This window comes from Pygoscelis adeliae, unplaced genomic scaffold (assembly GCF_000699105.1).
Source record: "Pygoscelis adeliae isolate BGI_AS28 unplaced genomic scaffold, ASM69910v1 Scaffold242, whole genome shotgun sequence".
In the NCBI taxonomy this organism is placed as follows: domain Eukaryota; kingdom Metazoa; phylum Chordata; class Aves; order Sphenisciformes; family Spheniscidae; genus Pygoscelis; species Pygoscelis adeliae.
The window spans coordinates 344596-365714 of record NW_008824369.1 but is presented as its reverse complement, the minus strand read 5'-3'; the positions used below and the strand labels follow the sequence as shown (position 1 = coordinate 365714).

The following is a 21119-nucleotide window of genomic DNA, read 5'->3' as shown; positions in this document are numbered from 1 at the left end:
AAATTTAAGTCAGTCCAGCTGAGCTTAAGTATTATGTACAGTTCTCTCCCTAGATTGCACTGGCAACGTGGCTGATGTTAATGGCCAAATGGTTTGGGCAGTGAGCGAAGCCGTGTGCGTGGCAGAAGCAGCAGTGGCTCTTGCTGGCCCCTGTAGTCGTAAAGGGCAATGTTAAGAACGAAGAGCTGAAGCATTACGCAAGTTCCAGTGCAACAGGAAGGGAGAAGTCTGTTGTCCCCAGAGGACTTTTCCTCACTCAGCATGGCCAAACTGTAACAGAGGTTGCTTTAGGCCACCGAGCAGCTAGTCTTAGTAGCTACCCCTGGACTTGAAGCCCAATGAAAAAGGGAAAGGTTGAGAGATTTTTCTTCACCCTCATGGATAGTACCTGATTTGGCCAAAATTTTCACAAGCCACTTTGTTTTACTGGCCTCGTGGCCAGTGGAAATTTTGGGCCAGTTTCACTCCCTGTTAATACTGTAACAAAGAACATTTGAAATCAAATATTATCACATACAAGAACGCTATTCCATTAGCTTTGGTAAATTAAATAGATATATTGAGCACCACAAATAGCTGTTTAAGATGTTGCATTTTAATGCTAAGAAATAATATATTTCCTGCTATAATATCCTCAGTTACATGTTACTCTAAATAATTATTTCTGCCGGATATAAGAACTTCAAACTAAATACAGCAAATGAACTCTCAAGGCATTTCCTTCATGCTTACAGGCAGACATCCTCACCTGGTTAAATAAATAGATTTTCTCGAAGGTGATATTTCAGAAGGTAAGAATTGATACAAAAGTGCTTCATGGCTTATTAATGCTTCTGTAATCTCACATTTCTCCAGAAATACTTTATTTGCTGCTTTTCACCTTCACACTCATTAGTACCACTGATTCTGGCTTATCACTATTTGCATTACAAATCTACTTGTCCAAAGCTAAAACCAATACATGCATTGCTTGAAAACAGAACTTGAAGTTGCGGAACAGAAGACTCAAAACAAGTGATGTTAGCAGCTCCGCAATCATGCTGCTTTGCAAACATAGGACATACAACTTAATTCGTTTCCATAAAGAGTTTAAATGTGTTCCATTAAGCAAAGATGTCCCCACACCGATACCTGTTCAAGGATTCTACCCTCCTTTGGTTGAGTTTTACTCCCTTGAAAGTACTCGGATTTGAGCATTCATCCAAGTAGACTGCAATTCCACACACTCTGGGGAAAATCTAAGGTGTTGAGAAGTTTACTTTGTTCTTTTCCTCTCGGCCTTTTTGGCAAACATGCAATAAAGCAAAACATTCACAGGCTGACACCCCATGCAAAACAAGGCAAATTAGTAAGGCAGGAACAATGAAACAGACTCTCCCTTACAGTTAAAAGGAGATGTGAAACAGATCAACTTACTACTCTGTGGTTTTGCCAGTGCGGCACATTTCCCTATAGTTTATCCAGAGATGCTTCTGTAACTCCAACAAGCAAAATTGCTTTGACAAAGTATGGGGTCTCCAAAGCATTCACTGGCACGGTAGGCACGGCTCAGGTTCAACAAGTCTGTGAAAAACAGAGTACTAACAGAAGCAGTAGGGTCCAAAAAACCACTTTTTCGCCCACTGTGGAATTAGGGGCTTTACTTTAAGAATGGTATGTGCACTATCAATAGAAAAGCGTTGCAGTAAAATCTGCCGTAGCAGTTTACATGTTACTGAAAGACTATCAGTAGGACCACAGAAAGATCTTCCACAAATCACACACACACACAAAAAAAAAAAAAAAAAAAAAAAAAAAAAAGACATGCTTGTGGGGGAGTTTAGTTGCACTAGGTAATCGATGTGTAAGATTTTAAAGTAAAAATAAGGATGTCTATTTGTTTTTTCAATTTCAACTGCTGAAGCACAGATCCGAAAAATCGCCTTTAAGAATGCAATAAAAATACTGAACTTTTCTGTATGTCCAAAGTTTGTTATCAAGCAAAGGAATGAATCCTGCTTACTTAACTATCTAGGGCTGTATCTCAGAGAAAGATTTCACCTTCCTGGTTTTTCCCTTTAAAAACATTAAAAGCACACCTGAAATTATTTGGGGGTATTTTCACGTGCAAAGCCTGAACTCATGCAAGCCCTGTCATCTTACTCCTTTAGTAGTAACTTAGTGTCAATTAAACTACAACATATCTAAAACATAAGAAGAACGTTACTATATAAAAAGCAGATGAAACCAGTCATTAAATCTTAGTGCTTATTGAGAGCGTATGAGCAGACAGGAATGAGTTTTAGCCTACAGGCAAACTTCAAACCACATCTGTACTTAGTGTCATGTCTACAGACTCAAACCTTTGCTGTTGGGACCTGCATACATTTCAGTGCGTATCAACCAAACCCTTTGGCACAACTAGTGAACTACGTAGCTGCCAGTCTACTGCTGAGTTGCATTTCTGAAGGAGAAGAAAAGCTATTTCCATAAAGGTAGGAGAGCAAATCCTAAAGGAAAGCTTCACTCAGCTGTTCATTTACTGCGAAACACACAAGACCTGAAAACCGATATTGAGATAGTGGGTTTTCAGAAAAATTAAGTGCTAGATCACACTGTACTCCACTTTTGGTGCTGCGTTTTAGTGGGAGACGAAAGTCTTATAATCACTCCTCCTTTTATGGGAAATGCGCTCAAATAACTGGTATAGGACATTTTACTATTAGCCTTGAATTCCTTCCCTCCCAACCCAAGTAAACTGGAGTTGTGACTAATATAAGTGAAAACAAGGCTTCCATGTTTTCAGTTGAATTAAGTACCAATATAATCATCCTCTGGGATTTGAAGCTTCCTTCAAATTATATGCCAATAACTATTTACCCTGAAAGGTCTTGCCAAGTTTTTATGTCATAGTAAAGTGTATATATATAAAATTTACAGTTATTGTCTTCATTTAGTTTGTCCAATTTTTACATTATCACTCAACTGTATGCTCATGTATAGGTTGATGCAGGTATACAAGTTGCTGATCATGTTCTATTTCTTATTTGCAATTCTTCGTTTCCTTGTTGCCAGCATATCATAAAAGGGATCCCTGCTGATACTTGCTCTAAAAGAGAAAAAGGAATCATCAGTTTGGTTAACAAATACCTGCTTTTGAAAACTAAAACTATTATGTTCTCTCTTCCCTGTGGATGACTCCACGCTCTTAATAAGGTAATGGATGGTTCACTTCTAAGTATCACAAATATTTCTTTAGAAAAAGATGTTATTCAGCTGTGATTTGTTAAGAGTTCATACCTTCATCTTGACCATTATTTATTTCTTTAAGTGTGGGTCTGCTTTATAAACCTTACAAGATAAAGTCAAGCTGTGAAAGTTTAAAGCTGCGCTGTGAACATGCTTAACATAAATGGCACTAAAATTAATTAAGTGAAGTAAGAATCTAATAAAATTAGGGTTAAAGACGATTCACACAAGGCTTTACATTTGCTTAAATAAGAAAAAAATCCACATTTTCCTCATTTGAGTTAGTAGCACTATTCCCTTAGGATCAGACAGTAACAGGAGACTTGTATCTTGATCCGTCAACGCCATATAGCTCGTCATTAATCCTGGAGGACATTGCCACATCAGAATTCTTCAAACAAGTTAGAATACAAATTCTCTTGGTATCTTATTCTGAAAAGAGTTTACGCTTCATTTCTGAAAGACATTTAAGACTTTAAACTCACTTGATAGATTTAATCCACTCTTCCTTTTCTTCTGGGGTGGGAGCAGATATTCTATACACTACATGGTTGCCTTCCACCACTCTACCATCAGCTTCAGTTTTACACGCTTTAATTACTTGACCTTTATGACTGGGGTTATAGAGCTCAAAGCAGTTCTGGAGGGTAGAAATGAAGAAATAAATTTAACAAACAAAACAAAACTGACAAACATCTTCAGTTAACACTACATCAATGTCCTATATGGTTTACTTATCTTCATTTAAAAAAAAGTATTACGAAAATATCTTACTGGTTTTCTAGGGTCTTCAACTTCTCTTATGCTAAGATTTTCTAACGGAATAATTCCTCTAGGTTCTTTATCCTAAAAAATTAGGAAAATACCACATTATTAGCCACTTAAATATCTTGATCACAAACAAAGTTCACTGTAATATATACTCACTGTTGTGTATTCAAAGTAATACAGGCAATTATCAGTCAGAATAAACCATCTCCGTTTCCACGTTTTTACTCTTCCCCCTACAATCAAAAGGTATGGCTGAATTAAACATGTGTTGCTGTCAAGACTTCAACAATGGATAAGAAAGTAATTTAGTCTTGCTTGTTTTTCAAAATATGGCTTAATTACTTAATCGTAAATGGATCAGGCACAGATGAGCTGAGGTTAAAGGAACATGTTACTGTAACTCTTGTACTAAGATCAAACTCCTGAGACAGCATTAACTATGGTGTTGCTGATCAGCCACAAAAACTGTACGCTCCAAAGTTGTAAATGTCTCCTCTCTTACAGAGAATGAATGCAATGGTTTAGCAGTCAGACCTGCTCCCTCTGTCCATGCCATCACAGTTGTTTACTGCATCCAAAATATTAATACTGTACAGCCCTCAGAAATGCAGTCAGTGCTGCTGCAGCAAAGGGAGGCCAATTACCAGCAAAACTAGTAACCGGGTTCCAGGAACAGGACCAACCCTCTCCACAGCCTGTCTTGTACAAGGAAAGGGTCCCATCAATAAAATTAAGGGCGTTTTATCACCTTCCTTTCACTCCACTTGTGAGCATACATGTGATTGAGAACCTATCTCTACTTTCAGATTTAACATCAAGTGCATAAGATGCTTATAACATTAGACTAGATATAAGGAAGAAATTTTTTACGCTGAGGGTGGTGAGGCACCGGAACAGGTTGCCCAGAGAGGTGGTGGATGCCCCATCCCTGGAAACATTCCAGGTCAGGTTGGACGGGGCTCTGAGCAACCTGATCTAGTTGAAGGTGTCCGTGCCCATGGCAGGGGGTTGGACTAGATGACCTTTAGAGGTCCCTTCCAACCCAAACTATTCTATGATTCTATCTATGATTATTAGCAGAACAAATCTAATGTGTCATCAATAAGGAGCAAATCCTATGCCAAAATGTACCATTTTTAGTCACTTTTTATCGTTTAGTGTTTTAAAAACATGTTCTCTTTATAGGTTAATACATCATATATTGGATGCATCATATATGCTCCAAAAATGCCTATTTTTCCTGCATTAACAGTTTAGACAACAGCAACCACAGAGCTCCTCTTTCTTACACCTAATAATGTCACACTGTAGGGAACAGTTCCTTTTAGAAACACACATTATTGTCTCGGCCCTTTCAGCTGGTTTTCTGCCATCAGCTACTTCAGAACATGTCTAGCATTCCACAGTTACATCATTTCCAGGAAAGACAACTGTAGATAAAGCATTCACGTGTTACTAATATACAGGCTTAGTTCCACCATAGTTATCTGACTTCAGGATTATGTCACCACCTGTGCATCATCCATTCAGCAGTGATTTAATCTCATTAACCCAACATCTCAAAATAGTTGATCTTGCTATTGAACACCCATGCACAAAAGAGTACCATTAATACACACAAGACCCCCAATTTAATCCAAGCCATATAACTAAATCTAAGACAGGAGCATAATTTTTTCAACTTTTTGTTCTCCTTGAGATAGCTGGGGTTTTGTTTAATACAGAAATCCAAATCAAATTAAGTTAAGAACAATTCTAGGAATATAATGAAATTTCTTGATACCAGCCTACTCGTGTTTGCATTGCAGACCGAGTATGTTGCATGTCGTATTTTCCTTTTGCTTGGTTTCATGACCTACACAGTAACCCAGTACTAACACACTGCAATGTTCAATGTACTCAATAAACTTTATGTTTCCACTACACGCACACACATCTTAAGAAAAATTTAATCTGCAAGCAGGTGCGGTGAAATAAGAGAAGGCAAAATAGTGCAAGATGCAGAAGCCGTGACAGAATGAATGGTTGAGTGAACTGGAAACAGTGAGGGAAGAACTGGTGGCATTTTAGTACAACCACTGTGACAGAACCTTAAATAAAGCATTGTAGAAACATTCAAACTGGCACGTAAGTCACTAGAAAAATTCCCATCACCTTGACTGAGAGCTGGTTCAAGTATCAGGAAGTATTTGGGCTAGGCATGGAAAGTCGATGAACTTCAGCTTGACTCACTTCCAGATCAATGAATAAGCAGCAGCCGAGTTAAGACGACTGCCAGGGCAGTCCTTGCTATTGCCATAACATGACATTTTTTCATATAACCCAATGGTCATTGCCATGATTTTAAGTCACGTTCTGCTCTCTAAGGTTAACAGGTTAACATCGTTTAACATTTTTACGGCACAAAAACATCACCACATTTTTCAGGCTAATAGGTAACATCAGCTAGCATCAAATGTCATGGCTTGTCCAGTTCTCGCAGAAAAAAAACTCAGCAGGAGAGAGGATGAAACAAACAGGCAAATAGGTTACCATCACAGAGGCAGCTTAAATTGAACAAAGGCGTTTCTCAAACTGTGATATCATGTCAAAACACAATAAAAAAAAATCAGGTAATAACCATATATTTAAAAGAAGACCTGCTTATAATTTAAGGCAGATACAACAGACTTAAAACACACACCTCCTAGAACAACATGAAGTGTCAAATAGTAAATGACAGTTGAGTTTGCTGAAATTTTTCCTGACAACACTCCCTCTCTTTGGAAAAGCCAGATTTCTCAAACCTGAAATCTTTTGTAACCAGTTTTGATTAAGCTTTTGTCATGAAACATTTCCCAGCTCCAGAATACTATTGATGTTGAAGCCAGAAAGAAGATTAAATATCTCCAACAACATCCCACTTGCTGCTCCCTTCTCCCTAAAACAGCCCGTAGCTCACCAGGTTACAGCGCTCACGCGAGTCACGGAAATAGACCCTAACTCCCTGCTCCACCTAGCTATGAGTTACTCTTCCCTTCCAGAAAAAAAGCAGCAAGGCAGGATTTTTTGGCAGGATAAGGAACTATTTTCACATATAAGTCTCTGTCTGCCCACCCCATTACTTAGTTGCAGCTGTCAACAGCACAGAAACTCTAATAAAGCTTGAAAGGCAATCTAATCTGTACTCATCAAGTTTGCAGGGGTCACCATATAACATGCATTTAATATGCCTTTACAATGGGCTCAACCCCAAGAAGCTGGTTGATGCGGCCCGTAAACACTGCATGCAAGATTAACAGGTAAGAACTTGTAATAACAAAACATTCTTTTCCTCGGCCGAGATTGTTGTTGTTTTGTGAGCCTACAGCAAAGGGTTTTAGTACCATACTTCATATCTTATTCCAGCTCCTAGCCTTTTAAAGATTAAAACTGGAAGGAATTAAGTTAGCAGAAGAGGATCAAGAAAATCAGAATATGAATCCATAAACATTTACAGAAATGGAGAGATATAAGTACTTCTCAAAGATCTATCTGAATAACTAAAATGCAAAGACATCCCAACAAAAAAAGAAGCACAATATCTTGTAGGTGGAAATCTAAGGAAACTACAAGAAAAGGCCACAACAAGGCAAAATGTACAGAAAGAGGAACAGAAACCCTCTTCACCTATGTAACCCAACACAGGATTTTTTTTTTTTCAACTCTGGGCAAAGTACAAACTAGAGAACAAGGTAAAAGAAACCACCTATACTAAAGGGAAAAGTAACTGGCAATTACTTAGGAAACACCAATTTCAAAATTAAAAAAGGCCTTAAGACTAAAGGCAGCAATGTATCTAAAGTTAGAAAATTCTACCCAGATCTTCAGCACGTTGATATAAAGTTTTAGAGGGGAAAGAGAGAGACGCACACATCACGAATGGTTTTCTTCTTCTCAGTTCATTTAGATACCACTAGGCAGAACGGACCCAGAAACTGCAGTTATACAGATGATTGGATCAAAGTTTGGGTTTCTCTGAAAAAGATGTTTCCCTTGACCGCAGCATTAACTGCCTCAACCTAGAAGAGCATCAGCTACCACGAGAGCCAGGCAGGTACCGGAAGGCACCCGTTTCCTGACCAACCACTGCTATTCTCTCGCCCCGGATTAGGGAAGAGAAACGACATCCTCTCAAGGACAGATGCGCTGGAATAAGCACCACTGGCGGGACTGGCCCGGATGTGAAGCTTTTGGACAATCTCCAAGCTCTCAGTAACTGCCTGACTGGCAGAAAAAATAAACACGATCATGTGTCTGGCTTGAATCATTTCCTCTCCAGTTTGGTGGAATAATATGACAGTTTCCCTCTAACTAGAAGAAAATCTTACGCAAACCAAGCTATTTGCCACGAGAAGCTCTTTATGCAAGGAAACGCCTCCCTGCACAAAACGATTGTAACTTGGGCATTACAACATAAAGCAGAGACAGCAATTTCAAAATACCTTAAAGTGGATGGCAGAAAGTTTCATGGTACCAACACTGCTAATAATTATGACGCAGAAAAATCTAAAAGCTCATAATGTCTCAAGCTGCTCTAAGTGAGGATTCATTAGCACTCAGCAGCTTTCAGTTTTTCACTTGCAGCATTCATTTTCATTACACCATGCTTCAAACAATGTAGAACTGAATGATAATTTGGGTTTACTGAGATAAAGATGTCTATATAAAGGTACCAGCTGAGTCTAGATAGATAAAACCAGAATTGCTGTCTTTCTGCCAGGTTTGGCACTCAGACTTACACGAAGTCACCTCTGAAAAATTCAGAGCAGCAAACTCTCCAAAAGCATTTTGCACCCTCCCAGCTTTCTAAAACCCAATGCCAGGCTAGAGAGCTAGGGTGGTCTTTAGGACAGATAAATTTTACAATATATGAAAGTTTCACAACAGCCACCTCCTGCCCAGAGGACAATCAATATGGTGAGCTGGAATACTAAAAAGAGGGGCATAAGTAGATAAATGGGAAGAGTTGACTATAAGAAACACCAAACACAAAATACTGTCTTGATATACTCAGGGTTTGGGAGTTGTCTTAGTCTTATTTATAGTTTTATATAAAACTTCCTATTTCAACTTTTAAGTATTATCACAACTGAGCACTTAAACTCTCATGCAGGAATAGAGTCTCCTTAGCATGTCAACAATACTGAAACTTTTAATATCAGCATCTTCCAGAACTGAAGGAAACCCTGCCCATTTCACAAGAAGTGTTTCCCAACAGAAAGGACTGTAAAAATGCAAACAATGTTGATCAAGACAGCACACTCAAACATACAGTTTAAGCCTCCTAGCAAATAGGAAACTCAAGGTAGAGGAAAGAGGGAGGGAGGGAAGGAGGGAGGGAGTGCGAAAGCGCGAGAGAGGGAGGGAGAGAGTGAAAGAGTGACAGAGAAAGAGAAAAAGAAAGACAGAAAAGAAAAAAAGATTGCCCAGTTTATTTCTGGTCACTGCATCTAAACTAGCAAAATATATTTGTCTGCACCAGTTCGTGTCTGCTGAAAAAAAACGCAGTCCTTCATGGAAGCACAGCTTCACGCATTTACAGGCTGATTCACCAGAGGTTTCTGGACACGTTTAATTTCTTTATTCAAATAGCCCTCACGCTGTGGGAGTGTTACGTGCAACACCCTTCCGTTTCACACATGCTTCTACTATTGGGTTTTCTGTGCACTCTCTCTCATCTACATCGTACATAATGAAAAGTTGGTTTTATTGACCTTGCACCAGAGCCAGAGATGGATTGTGCAGAAGTACCTAGTAGCTCTCACTGACTTTGTCACCTTTTTCCTTCAATTTCTTTGTTCCTCTATTTTTTATTAAATCTCTTATATGTCTTCTATTGAGAGTTTCTTCCACAAGGGATGTTGTCACTCCTCTACACACACTCACACTCTTGCTTGCACCCTCAGTATAAGTATATGAGAGACCACTGGCAACAGAAGGAGAAATATGCACAGCATGGGCTCATACCCAACCTCTTCTCCAGAAAGCACGTTTTATCTACATCATCGTGAAAGCCTTTCTGTTGAGATAGCTATCACCTCAATGCTACAAAATGGAGAAAAGCTGCAAAGTCATCTTCGAAATTGTGCCAGCAAGAACTTTGCTTTTTTTGTAGTTAGAAAGAAAGAGCTCTATAGCATCTGTAGCACAGAGATCAAAATAAGACATTGGAGAGCATGCGAATTAATTACAAATGCTTCCTTTTCACATCTGTTTTCTTCCAGCACTAGCATGACCACTAATTTCCATGTGCAATCAGTAGAGCGGGCCCATGGCTCTAACCAGGCTCTCCTTTCACCATACTCACCCCCATGTGCACCCGCCAGCACACATCCCTTTTCATACTTTAGTCACCATTCTCCAAGTGCAAAGTTCCTTCTACTTTAACAAGCGGTTATACATTAAAGTGGCCAACAACTGGCTCTGTTGGAGTGTGTACTGGTGTTTTCATATGAAAGAGGTTTCTTTCATTGAAAAACAAATGTTAAAATAAAATTTCAGTCTCCTTTACATAGGAAAAAAATTCCCTAAGCCCAAGTGAAAAAGTGAATCCCATCAACTTTAAAAGAGTCTGTAAACAAGGGCATCTTGCGCTGCCAGGAGACTGCAAATTACCAGAAGTTTCTGCAACCCTAAATTTGGTGCTCATTTAAGATTCTTTAGGATAAGCTAAATATATTCTTTACAAAGGAAAACAAGCAGGAAAAAGAACAGCTTTTATAAGTGCATTGTTCAAATGCATCTTTCAATAATCTAATATAATTGATGTACAAGTAACAAAATCACTCTGGAACTTCATTACAAGAGTAAGACATGTTGTTTTCTCTCAGTAGATATTATTCTTCCCTTGTTATGTTCTTCAATGAACGAGAAAAGTATGCTGAAGTCATCTTTATTTTTCTGCTTTACATGTAAACACTTTCTTCTTTTGCAGAAGACACTCGCATGTGAGCTAGACACTGACATGCCAGTCTTTCAGAGTACCACTGATGATACTGTTAGTGACACTGAGTGAAAAAGCAAAATGCTACAATAAACTTGATTAAAAAAAAAAAAGAAAAGAAAAAAACCAGGAGGAAGGAGGAAGAAAATAAAAGAATGAGCAACTGAAGAAGAGGGGACTGGAAAGCAATCAGATACGTACCTCCTAATGCAGAATAAGCAGAGACAGCCAGTCACAGAACAGAAAGGTGATAGGTCATAGGCCATAAGGAAAACAAGAAGGTACATTTAAACCACTCATTAAAAAATCATAGCCAAAACCAAACCAAGAGAAACTCACAAATAATATGGAAAAATAAAGACATACAAAAATAACTATTTGAAGAGAAATCCTTTTTTTTGTACACAGAAAACTGAGCTGAAATATCACACAGTTTTCTGAAATGACCTTATGGAGACTTAGTTGTTATTTATCAGTCACAGCATGTAAATACCATATGGCGTTTCCTTTTTGTCGCCAAGTTTTTATTTCTCATATATCAGAAATAAAACTCCAAAGTTTGAAACAAGATTGCTTAATTTGGATATGTAAAATAAGAAGTAACAACCTTCAGATGTAAAGGAGTTACTTATTTTGGTTCATACATTTTTAAATACAAATTACAAAGTTAATCCTATTACCTTTACAAGAAAGCAGACACGGAAGCAGCAAACATGCTAACAACGAACAAACATACAGCAGCAAAACTGCCCTTATAACTAACCTAATTTCAGCAGCCAACCTTCTCTATCTGGATTAAAAAATGTATGCGTTAGATCATTTCCATCATCCTCTGGAATTTTAAACGGCTCATTCTTAATACTTTCATATAAATTCTAGAAGAATAAAAAAAGAGGAAAAAGACCTCATTAATAAATGTCTAACAGAAAATGCAACCAGGACATCCTACTGCTTCTCAGACTATTTGTATAAAAAGCATAGGAAATACAGTCCATACAATTCTGGACCATCCCTTCTCAATTGTTGTTTACTATTTTGATTAAGTTTGATTTTAAAATATTTCATCTATAAACAAGTGTCTCTTTTTTACAGATTTTATAAGCACTCCTAGCAAAGACATTTTTTTCTTTAAGTTCAGCATTCAGTATTTCAAAGATTTCAGCTTCAGGTCTCATTTAGTACAAGTTTTGCCAAAAGAACCTGGGTTTTCAGAAAATGGTTTAGACCATCACACTGTCTTAGAGAAATACGTATTTTTAATCTCAAGAGGAAGGGACAAGAGGAAGCTCCACAAGACACATGGAAAGAAATGAGAGGCAATAATGAAACAATGATTTTTACTATTTTTTCGGGCTTTCTCTGACTTATCCAGAAATACTACTTTTTTTCATAAGAAGCCAATTCCACCAGAATTTTGCCATCAGCAAACTACTGAGAGATAAACAGAGCATTTTCTCTGGAATCTCCTCTCCTTAACAAAAGATTGAATACAGGGAGAACTAGCTCAAAGCAGCTGTGAATATCAGAAAATATTCTTTCAGCTACTCAAATGGTTATGCATGCTAGAAAATGTTCTTCTTACTTTCTCTCGACAAATCTGCCTGAGAACTGTTGTGCACGCTTCTAAGTTTCCTATTAAAAACACAAAGCAATGCCTTGTCTTACCCAGTCTAACTTACCCGTAGCAATTCTTCTGGAAGGTCTCCGCCTTCGTTAATTCCACGATTCATAGAAATAAACCTCTCTACTGTTGGTTTATCTCTTACATTGTGGTTGTGCAGACTGGTATTTAACATAATGATCGCAAATGACAGCACATAGCATGTATCTGAAATAAGATTTGAAAAATGATTTATCTCTCTGTGTGTTGTGGCAGAAACCTGTAAAATGAATGTATGACTCATCCTGACTGATAAAGAAAAAAGAAACAGGTAGTCAAAAAATCCTGAACACTATACATGAAACCAAAGTCTCGCCTTTCTTTAAACTGTTGAAGTAAGCCTAAGAAGAAAATATATAACTATTCAATTAAAAGCCAGGATGAGAAAAAACAGTACAAGAGAATAAAAAAAAAAATTTAAACTCTCTGAAATCGTTGCTATCACTCTAAATTAACATTTCACTTGAAACACTGAAGCGTTCTTGGGCAAGACGTTCTCTGCACACAGATTTTGCCTAGATCATATTGGTAGATCCTATAATAGACTTGGTCAATCAGACTCCTAACTCAAAGTACTTCCAAAGCTTTCTCCAAAGAGGAAGAACAGTCTCTTCAAAATAATATTTGAACTGCATTTAAACAGACTGAAAATGACATTGACTCAATTTCTTGGCATACACGAGGTGGCTAGTACCACTGAATAATATCAAAAGATAACAAAGGAGATCTTATCATGCCTCTTGACATGGTTATGATTATAGTAAATTCTCCCAGAATTCAAGTACAAGATCCTGTGTAAGAAAAAGCAGGATGGAAACCTCTCTGCTACATAGAGGAAAAATGTGTTTGCATCTTCAGCATTTTGTTTTCAGTAAGTACTTTCCTCTCTAGCTGTTGCAGACCTGCTTTACATTAACCTTTTGCTAGCCTATTTGTTCCTCAAACTAAGTGATCAACAGCAAGCTATGTGTGTATATAACTAAATAGACCAACAATGCCAGAATGCTAAGGCATTCTGTGTAGCACCACAAAGTTTTGTTAGCTTTTAAGACCTGAATAATTCTAAACCAAGTAATTCAAAGGAAAACTGAGGTGCATTTCTAACTGAGATAAATTATTGCTGAACAGATTGCGAAAGGATACAGTCCTCATAACAAAAATGGATGACTTTCTAGATAATATACTATAGCCACGCAGAGGTGGACTTGATACAGAGATAATCAGGTGTAAAGTCCTTATAACTGACAGATGAGACTACCCAACCTATTAGTCTCTTCTGCCTTTAAGCCCCTTAGAATCTTACTTTTCCAACTCCTAGCCAAAATCTTTGGTGACATTTCTAAAGTGTGTTTTATACTTTAATTGGCTTAAATATATATTTATGCTGAAGTTTTATAAATGGAAATGCATTCTGACCATAAGCTTGCACCTCCTGGAAACAAAGTGCAGGATTAGACAGTTGCATTTTCTCAGTTCTCAGAAATTTCTCATTTCACATATTATTTTATCCTGAACTTCCAAACTGGCCATTGCCTCCTTGCATCAGATGTAGAACAACATTATATATATATATATATACACACACACTTAAGAACTCCTATTTTTTCCTATGACTAACCTGTAGACTGGAAGACTCCTGGGTTACAAAGGCAATAGCGTGAAGCAAAAGCCTCCATCATACGATCAATTTTTTGAGCCTCTCCTGGGAGTCTGAAGCTCCACAGAAACTGCCTACAGAAGGGAATAATAGTTGTTACTCATTCCAGTATTTATATATTAAGCATATATTACTAATAATCAGAAACAAAAACAAAACAAAACAAAAAAAATCAGCAATGTCTATATAAAACGTCCTAGAAATATGTTCTCAATCTCTCAACACACAAGTCAGGAGCTATTATAAAGCAACATGCACAGATGGCTAGCCCAGTAATTCAGCCAGCAACACTGCATGCTATCAGGCAAGATAATATGGCAGTTCATATTCTGAGACTCTCTCTTTTTTCCAGACTAGTAAACAATTTTCTGTATGCATCCCATTTTTGCCATGAGAATGCTACGGGGAAACAATCAGTTCAATCCTCCCTGGGTTTCCTGGCTACTAAAAGCAATAAACACTCAGTTAGACTTTACTTACACTGTAAAAAGACACATTACATAAAATATTTCTGGTAGGGGAGAGAAGCAAGGAATACAAAAACCCTTAACATCTTTACTTGAACTCCTCAACGTTTAAAAAATAGTAACAACAACAAGAAAAAACCCAGTGCTTAGAGAGGTGCTGCCTGTCTAGTATAAGTTCACCCTACAAGAATCAGACCCAGATCTTAAAAATAAAGATTCATAATATCACCTCAGTAATTTTGTAATATACGCAGGAGATCCGTGCTCCTGTTTAGCAGCATGAACTGACATAGAGTTTTTACATTCATAGCTTACTATTTCTACACATAGGTACACTGGAATGCATACAGGACAGAAGTCTTCACAAATTTACTTTTGGCACACTGTGGCACTAAAAAGCTCCAATGAATTTAATCACTTATTCTTTTCTTTCTTAGCAAAAGAATTATCTAAATTAAAACAGGATCTAAACCAGCAAAGTTACATGCTCTGCCATGCAAAACAAGTTCTTGATATTCCCTATACGCTGGGTGCCAATATAATAACCATTTATTCCTGTCTTCATCAGTTTTCTTTTTAGGACATTATATTAAAGTGTCGCAGGCCATCTTTAGTTTGTCAGCTCTATATACTGTCTTTTACTCACCTCATGCAAGGTTCCAACCCAGATCACGAATTTTGTAAGCTACCAAAATACAAACATTTAATAGTAGCAGCTGCTAAGGAAGAATAAAGTCAAACCTAACGTTAAATTGGGTAAAAGAGACAGGAATATGAAGCCTCCCAGACAAGCTTCAGCAGCCAGAGAAAAGGCTTCCTTAGCTCAAGCTATCATCACCACATCACTCAACCATAGCAAAGCTGTTCTGACTCCACATCACAAGGCACTGCACCAGAGACAAAGATCACATGGACATTTCAATTTATCTGGTGTCAGGAGGGTGTAACTTGTGGTAACGGAACGGGCAGAACTGTCTAAATCAACTTAATTTGCTAGATCTATTATGGATTTCCACCAAGACGAGAAGGGACTTCACAAGATCACTGTATGCTAGCATCCCAGAGAAATCAAGTAAATGGTTCACTCAGCAAGGCAAAAAAGTATACTAAGATATTACACTTTCTTTCACATGACAAGTGGGAAACTCTGAGGAAAGTAGAAGGAAATTATTTGATTCAAAGTTTACCTCTTTGCAATTGAACACAATCACTGATTATGGTCAGTGGGATTCCCCCCCTTCCCCGCCCAGAGGAACAAGTTGAGATGGAAGGAAAGGAGAAAGAAGATGGCAGCAAAGGAAATTATTTGTTTGGTTGGTTTTTACCTATCTCTGTGCTAAGATATAAAACAGATCTTCAAATGTCCACATATGGCAGGTACACCAAAGAGTTACGGCTATGTTTTAGTTGTTTGTATTTGTCTGAAACAATTAAGTTTTCACCTTCAAATGCAGCACACACACAAGCAATTGGAACAGTTAAAACAGAGCTGTCTCTGCGAACTTGCACAGTAATGTGTATAATTGCGCTGAGCTGTAGATCAGCTTTCTGACAAATCAACACAGTGACTCATATGAACGTGCAATTTGATAAAGGAAGCTCAGGTCAAAAAAAGAAAGAATTTACTCACCTTAAGGCTTGTACAAGATTGAGATCAGCGAACTCATGGAGTTCAACAAAAGCCTGAAGAACTTTAATATTAAATTCATCTCTATGAAAGACAAAAATGAAAATAGACAATTACAATTCTGAACTTTAAAGGCTTGTTAGTTATCTCTATTTGCTTCTGAGAATAAGCAAGGAAATAAATGATCATACTGATCAAATCAAGTCATCAGAAATAGTTTACGCATTTATTTGAGACGTATTTTAACACCTAACGCTAGTATTTTGCCCATTTTTGCTGGCATTGAAAAGGTAGGTACACTTGAACTGATTTTAGCAGTGCTTATTTAAATGACCCGAAAATGGCCTGCCTTCTTTGCTTCACATTTATTATTACTGCACCTGCCTTGATATGGGATGATACCCGATAAATTTATCCAATAAAAAGTCTTTTGCAGAAATTGTGTCATGAACTCTTAAAACGACGGTTAACGTAAGATTAATTTCTTTAGCCATACAACACAAACTATGCCATTTCTTCCTCTAAGAGCTGAAAATATTAAAGCAGTATATTAATTTATGTGCAAAGATGAGGAACAGAAATGCTTCAAATGATTGTACTTAAGAAAAAGAACAGCTTTTTAAAAGAGCTACTTAGTACATAGTATATTCTTGCTCCATTCTCAAAAAGCGTTACAATGAAAGTTTACTAAAATCAGAATAGGTTTTGAACGGGCTTCCTCTCACCTATCTTTTATATTGCTATGTAAATCATGAGCCAAATTATGCTTTGTTTAATGCAAAGGTGTTTAAATGCAAAAATAACACTTAAACATTAATGAACGCAAAATTGTTTGGATGCAGACAGAATTTAGCCTACACTGTCACTGGCATATGAGTTCATATGCCAGAAGCGTAAAGGTTTATAATCCTCAGGGTGTGCTTTAAATACATCACCAAGACAGAATGTTGCATATCAGCCTCCACCCGAAAATAAAGGTGTGCACCCATCAAGAATTATCTATTGCATTACTGACTAACTGCATAGTCAGACTAACCTGTAACAGTCGTGAGTAAATACCTTAAAATGAACTATTCATTCATCAGGATGTCCCCATATTGTTTACAGAAAAACACATCAGCTCTGTCAAGCAAAACGAAGCAATTCTCATGAAATTTAATAATGCACAGTTCCAATGTGTGACTACTTTCCAGTGCAGCGAAATAAAGTGGCGTAATAGTATAATAAAAGAGAGTACTCAATAGAAGGACTTTGTTACTCGAAGCCAAATATTGATTTTGCTTATATGTACATAAAGCTGCAGTAATTCACAACAAATACTAGCCTTATACTCTAATTCTTGCTCTTCTAGGTTCTAATGTAGACTGGATTAATAGTGATACTTGTGCTGGGTACAGCTCCAAAGACACAAGCCAAATTATCATGAAAGGTCTGGGAAGCCATTTTAAAAAAAATAATTGAAGACTTACCCACATATAAAGAAATCTTAAATCTTTTACAGGATGTAATTCATCCCTTATTTATTGTACATTTTTAGATACTATCTTGTTCCATTTTACCATTCACTTTTTTCATTTGCCAAGTGCTGTAACACTATAAAAGTCAATAATTTAAAATGTATCTCTCTATGGCAGAATGTTATACAAATATTTCATTCTGTTGACTATCCTGGTCTCATCTTCAGCTATATTTAGCTAGAATGCAGAAGTAATTCATGATGGGCCCCTGAGAGGGAGTGGCAAAGTACAAGAGAATGTCCTCAGACTCCAAATGCCTTGATAAAAGATAGTACGTAACTCAATAAAAACTAATCTATAATATGCACTGCCATTTGCATGGCACCAATCACTTAATAGCCTGCTTCTGAGGTAGTCACAAAAGCAAAACTAGCAGCTTAAGACCACCTCAATTGTCACATTTTATTCTATCCCAGGGTATTTATTTTACCCCAGGACCTAAAGGCCTAATACATCGTTTTCAGAGGAAGATGAATAAAAATTATTAAGATTCTAGGAAATTAATGTTGCAGTTCAAAGGCGTATGATGAACCAATTCCCCATTCCAGATCTGACTACCTTGAAATTTCCATACACGTTCCTGAAAATCGGATTGTAATCTCTTCACCTCCACCGCCCCTTACTAATTCATGTAAGTGAACAAAAAAATAGACAGAATACCATTTGCTTTCCCATTACCATCTTAATATTACACCCTTCACAGAAATGAAAAAACATGCAAAAAATAATTAAAGTAGATTGACTGGATACATTGAATAAAAGCTCCTTTTAAGGCAAAAAAAAAAAATTTGAATTTCTTTTTGACTTCAACTGCTCCTTAAAATGGATAGGTTGCTTCTGCCTTGTGGCAAAATAGGAGCAGTATGGTTTTTTTTTTTACTCCTAAGATTTTATTATCCAGTTGACACATTTATACAAAATTTCCTGATCAAATTTGCTATTCGGTATGACCACTACATTTGTCTGTAATTAAGGCTTGAAAAATTCAGAAGACATAATTGAACTGCATATTTATCTGTATACATACTCAATATTAAGAAAGGTTGCCCTGTATTTTCAGATTAGACCACAGGGCTGCCCAGCAGCATCCCTGCCAGGGATGCAAAAGAACGAGCAATAATTTTTTTAATTTTAAATGTGAACCCATGAAAAGTGATTTTATAATACTGATTGCCCAAATATTCAAGAGAAACAACATAATGCTGTTGTATAAAAATTGTTGAAATGTCTACATATACTGCACAGAAACTTCACAGCGAAGATCTATTTTCAAAATATACATATTACAGTAAAAACTTTGAGTAAACCTATTAAAGTCAAGAGGAAATTGCTGAGCACAAACTAAGCTGTTGATGCTGTAAACAGATTACGGGTGCCTCAAAAGGATCTGCCAGAACATATTGCTACAGCAGTATATCCTAAATGAGTCAACTTTTAAAACTCCATAACTGGAATCTGAACCGGAACATGTGCAAGCACGTAGATACACGTACTCCAACCCACTCTTCACTTCTGTCTCTTTCTGCTGCCTTTTTTGAAATCAATTCCTGGGTTGCACAGCAATGGAAGTAATTTGCATTTTGATTGTGTTTTGCAATAGTTTGCATAAATATGCATGTTGCATGTTTATTGTACTAGGATTGATAAAGATACTGTGCAGCTGCCGTTTGAGATGGCTACTTACTAATGGGAAGTCTGCGTGCAGGGAAGAACACAACACTAAAACCAGCTTATAACTATTGTCCCAGGAACTACCCATTTTAATAAGTAATTTCTTTACTATCCAATTGTTAGCGATTGTAAATCACTCCTTGCCTGAGCACAGTATCAAGAGTTACCAGAACTGTTGCAATACAACTCAGACATTCCAAATGCTCTGGCATTGAATTCTGCACTATAGCCAAACTTAAGGGTATTTTCTCAAAATAGTAAGTTACAACAAATTAAATATTGTTCCACAATGTACCCATTTAAAAAGAACAACAACCTAACAGAAAAGAAAAAAAAAACAAACTATGACAATACCGTAAATAGTTTTACTTGCCCACTGTAGCTTTTTTAGATCTCAGAGTAGTAGAGTAGCTCGCTCATGCAGCCTGTGAAGGGGAAGGTAACTACCAAAATCCATAAGTATGCTTTGTAAACTCAAGAACAAAAGTTTCAATATTTTTATTTTACCTTTCACCGAGGTAATCTCCAATTACTGTTTTATTTAATCCTTCTCCTTTATAAAGGAACTGTGCAATGTCTTCTGCAGTGTTCTGCAGGAGGTCATTTTCTATCAGAAACTGTATTCCCTAAGAGGAGCAATTCCAGATGAAAAGGAATGTTATATTTTCTTCCATAAGCATTTATGTAAATATTGCTTGTAACATTTGGTATTAATATACTGACACGTACATATACATAGCACATTAAGAATTACATTAGCCTACAGATTTTTTTATTTTTTTTTTAAATGAAATGGTAAACAAATGTTTTTCAGTTAGATAAGCAATATTTAGTACTGGTTTAAAGATTAAAATAAGAATACATTTTTAAGGCTAGAAGTACTAGGTGGCAGTTTGAATCCCTCAACAATAGAAATATCAAACATTAATTAAATAATGATTCCATGTTGCTCTTTGGAGTTAATGTGTGATTTGGCCTGTTCACAATATTGCATAAATGTCTGCAGAGACATAATCTGTAAAATCATATAATTAAGAGGTAGGTAGGAACAACTTAATTACCACCACGACACAAAATAGAGCATCTGTTACAATCTACAAACTGCAACCCAATACATCAAGCCACTACTTGCAGTCGAAGTCGCGGCTGAAGATACTGAAACCGGTTTAAAAGAGTTTATGCTGACACTGGGATTATCAGTGACTTCTGGTTGTGCTGGAACTAAACTATTCACAAAGGACTTGAACTAGACTATTCACAAAGGACTGTTCATGAACCAGCCAAGCTTCTACCACGGAGCTTCTATCAAAGCCAGGAGGAGAGTCTTACCCTGTCCCTCAGTGGGTACTTGATCAAGCCCCTGGACTCCTATGCCTCCATAAATTACTGGCCCTATAACTGGCACACTCTAGGGATGCCCAGAGAACTTTCTGCAAAGCGGTAAAGAAAGGAGACTAAGAGTTACATAAAGATTACGTAAAGGATGGAAGGGATGTTATTCCAACACTCAGCAGGTCATGAAGAGATAGCACTCTTTTTCCCCACACCCCCCAAACA

The 21119-nt window shown here is 37.1% G+C and overlaps 1 protein-coding gene across 1 annotated transcript in view; it reads right to left on the bottom strand.

Moving 5' to 3' along the window:
* Positions 1 to 1810: 1810 nt before the first annotated feature.
* The window catches only part of CYTH3 (cytohesin 3), a 51274-nt gene continuing 31965 nt past the window's right edge, over positions 1811 to 21119 (bottom strand). Inside the window, exons 6-14 of the mRNA XM_009320049.1 lie at positions 20070 to 20188; positions 16378 to 16458; positions 14242 to 14354; positions 12643 to 12791; positions 11727 to 11838; positions 4156 to 4232; positions 4003 to 4074; positions 3714 to 3868; positions 1811 to 3088 (exon numbers count right to left, since the gene is read on the bottom strand). Coding sequence (XP_009318324.1) covers positions 3016 to 3088; positions 3714 to 3868; positions 4003 to 4074; positions 4156 to 4232; positions 11727 to 11838; positions 12643 to 12791; positions 14242 to 14354; positions 16378 to 16458; positions 20070 to 20188 — 951 coding nt within the window. The 3' untranslated portion in view covers positions 1811 to 3015. The remainder of the gene's footprint in view (positions 3089 to 3713; positions 3869 to 4002; positions 4075 to 4155; positions 4233 to 11726; positions 11839 to 12642; positions 12792 to 14241; positions 14355 to 16377; positions 16459 to 20069; positions 20189 to 21119) is intronic.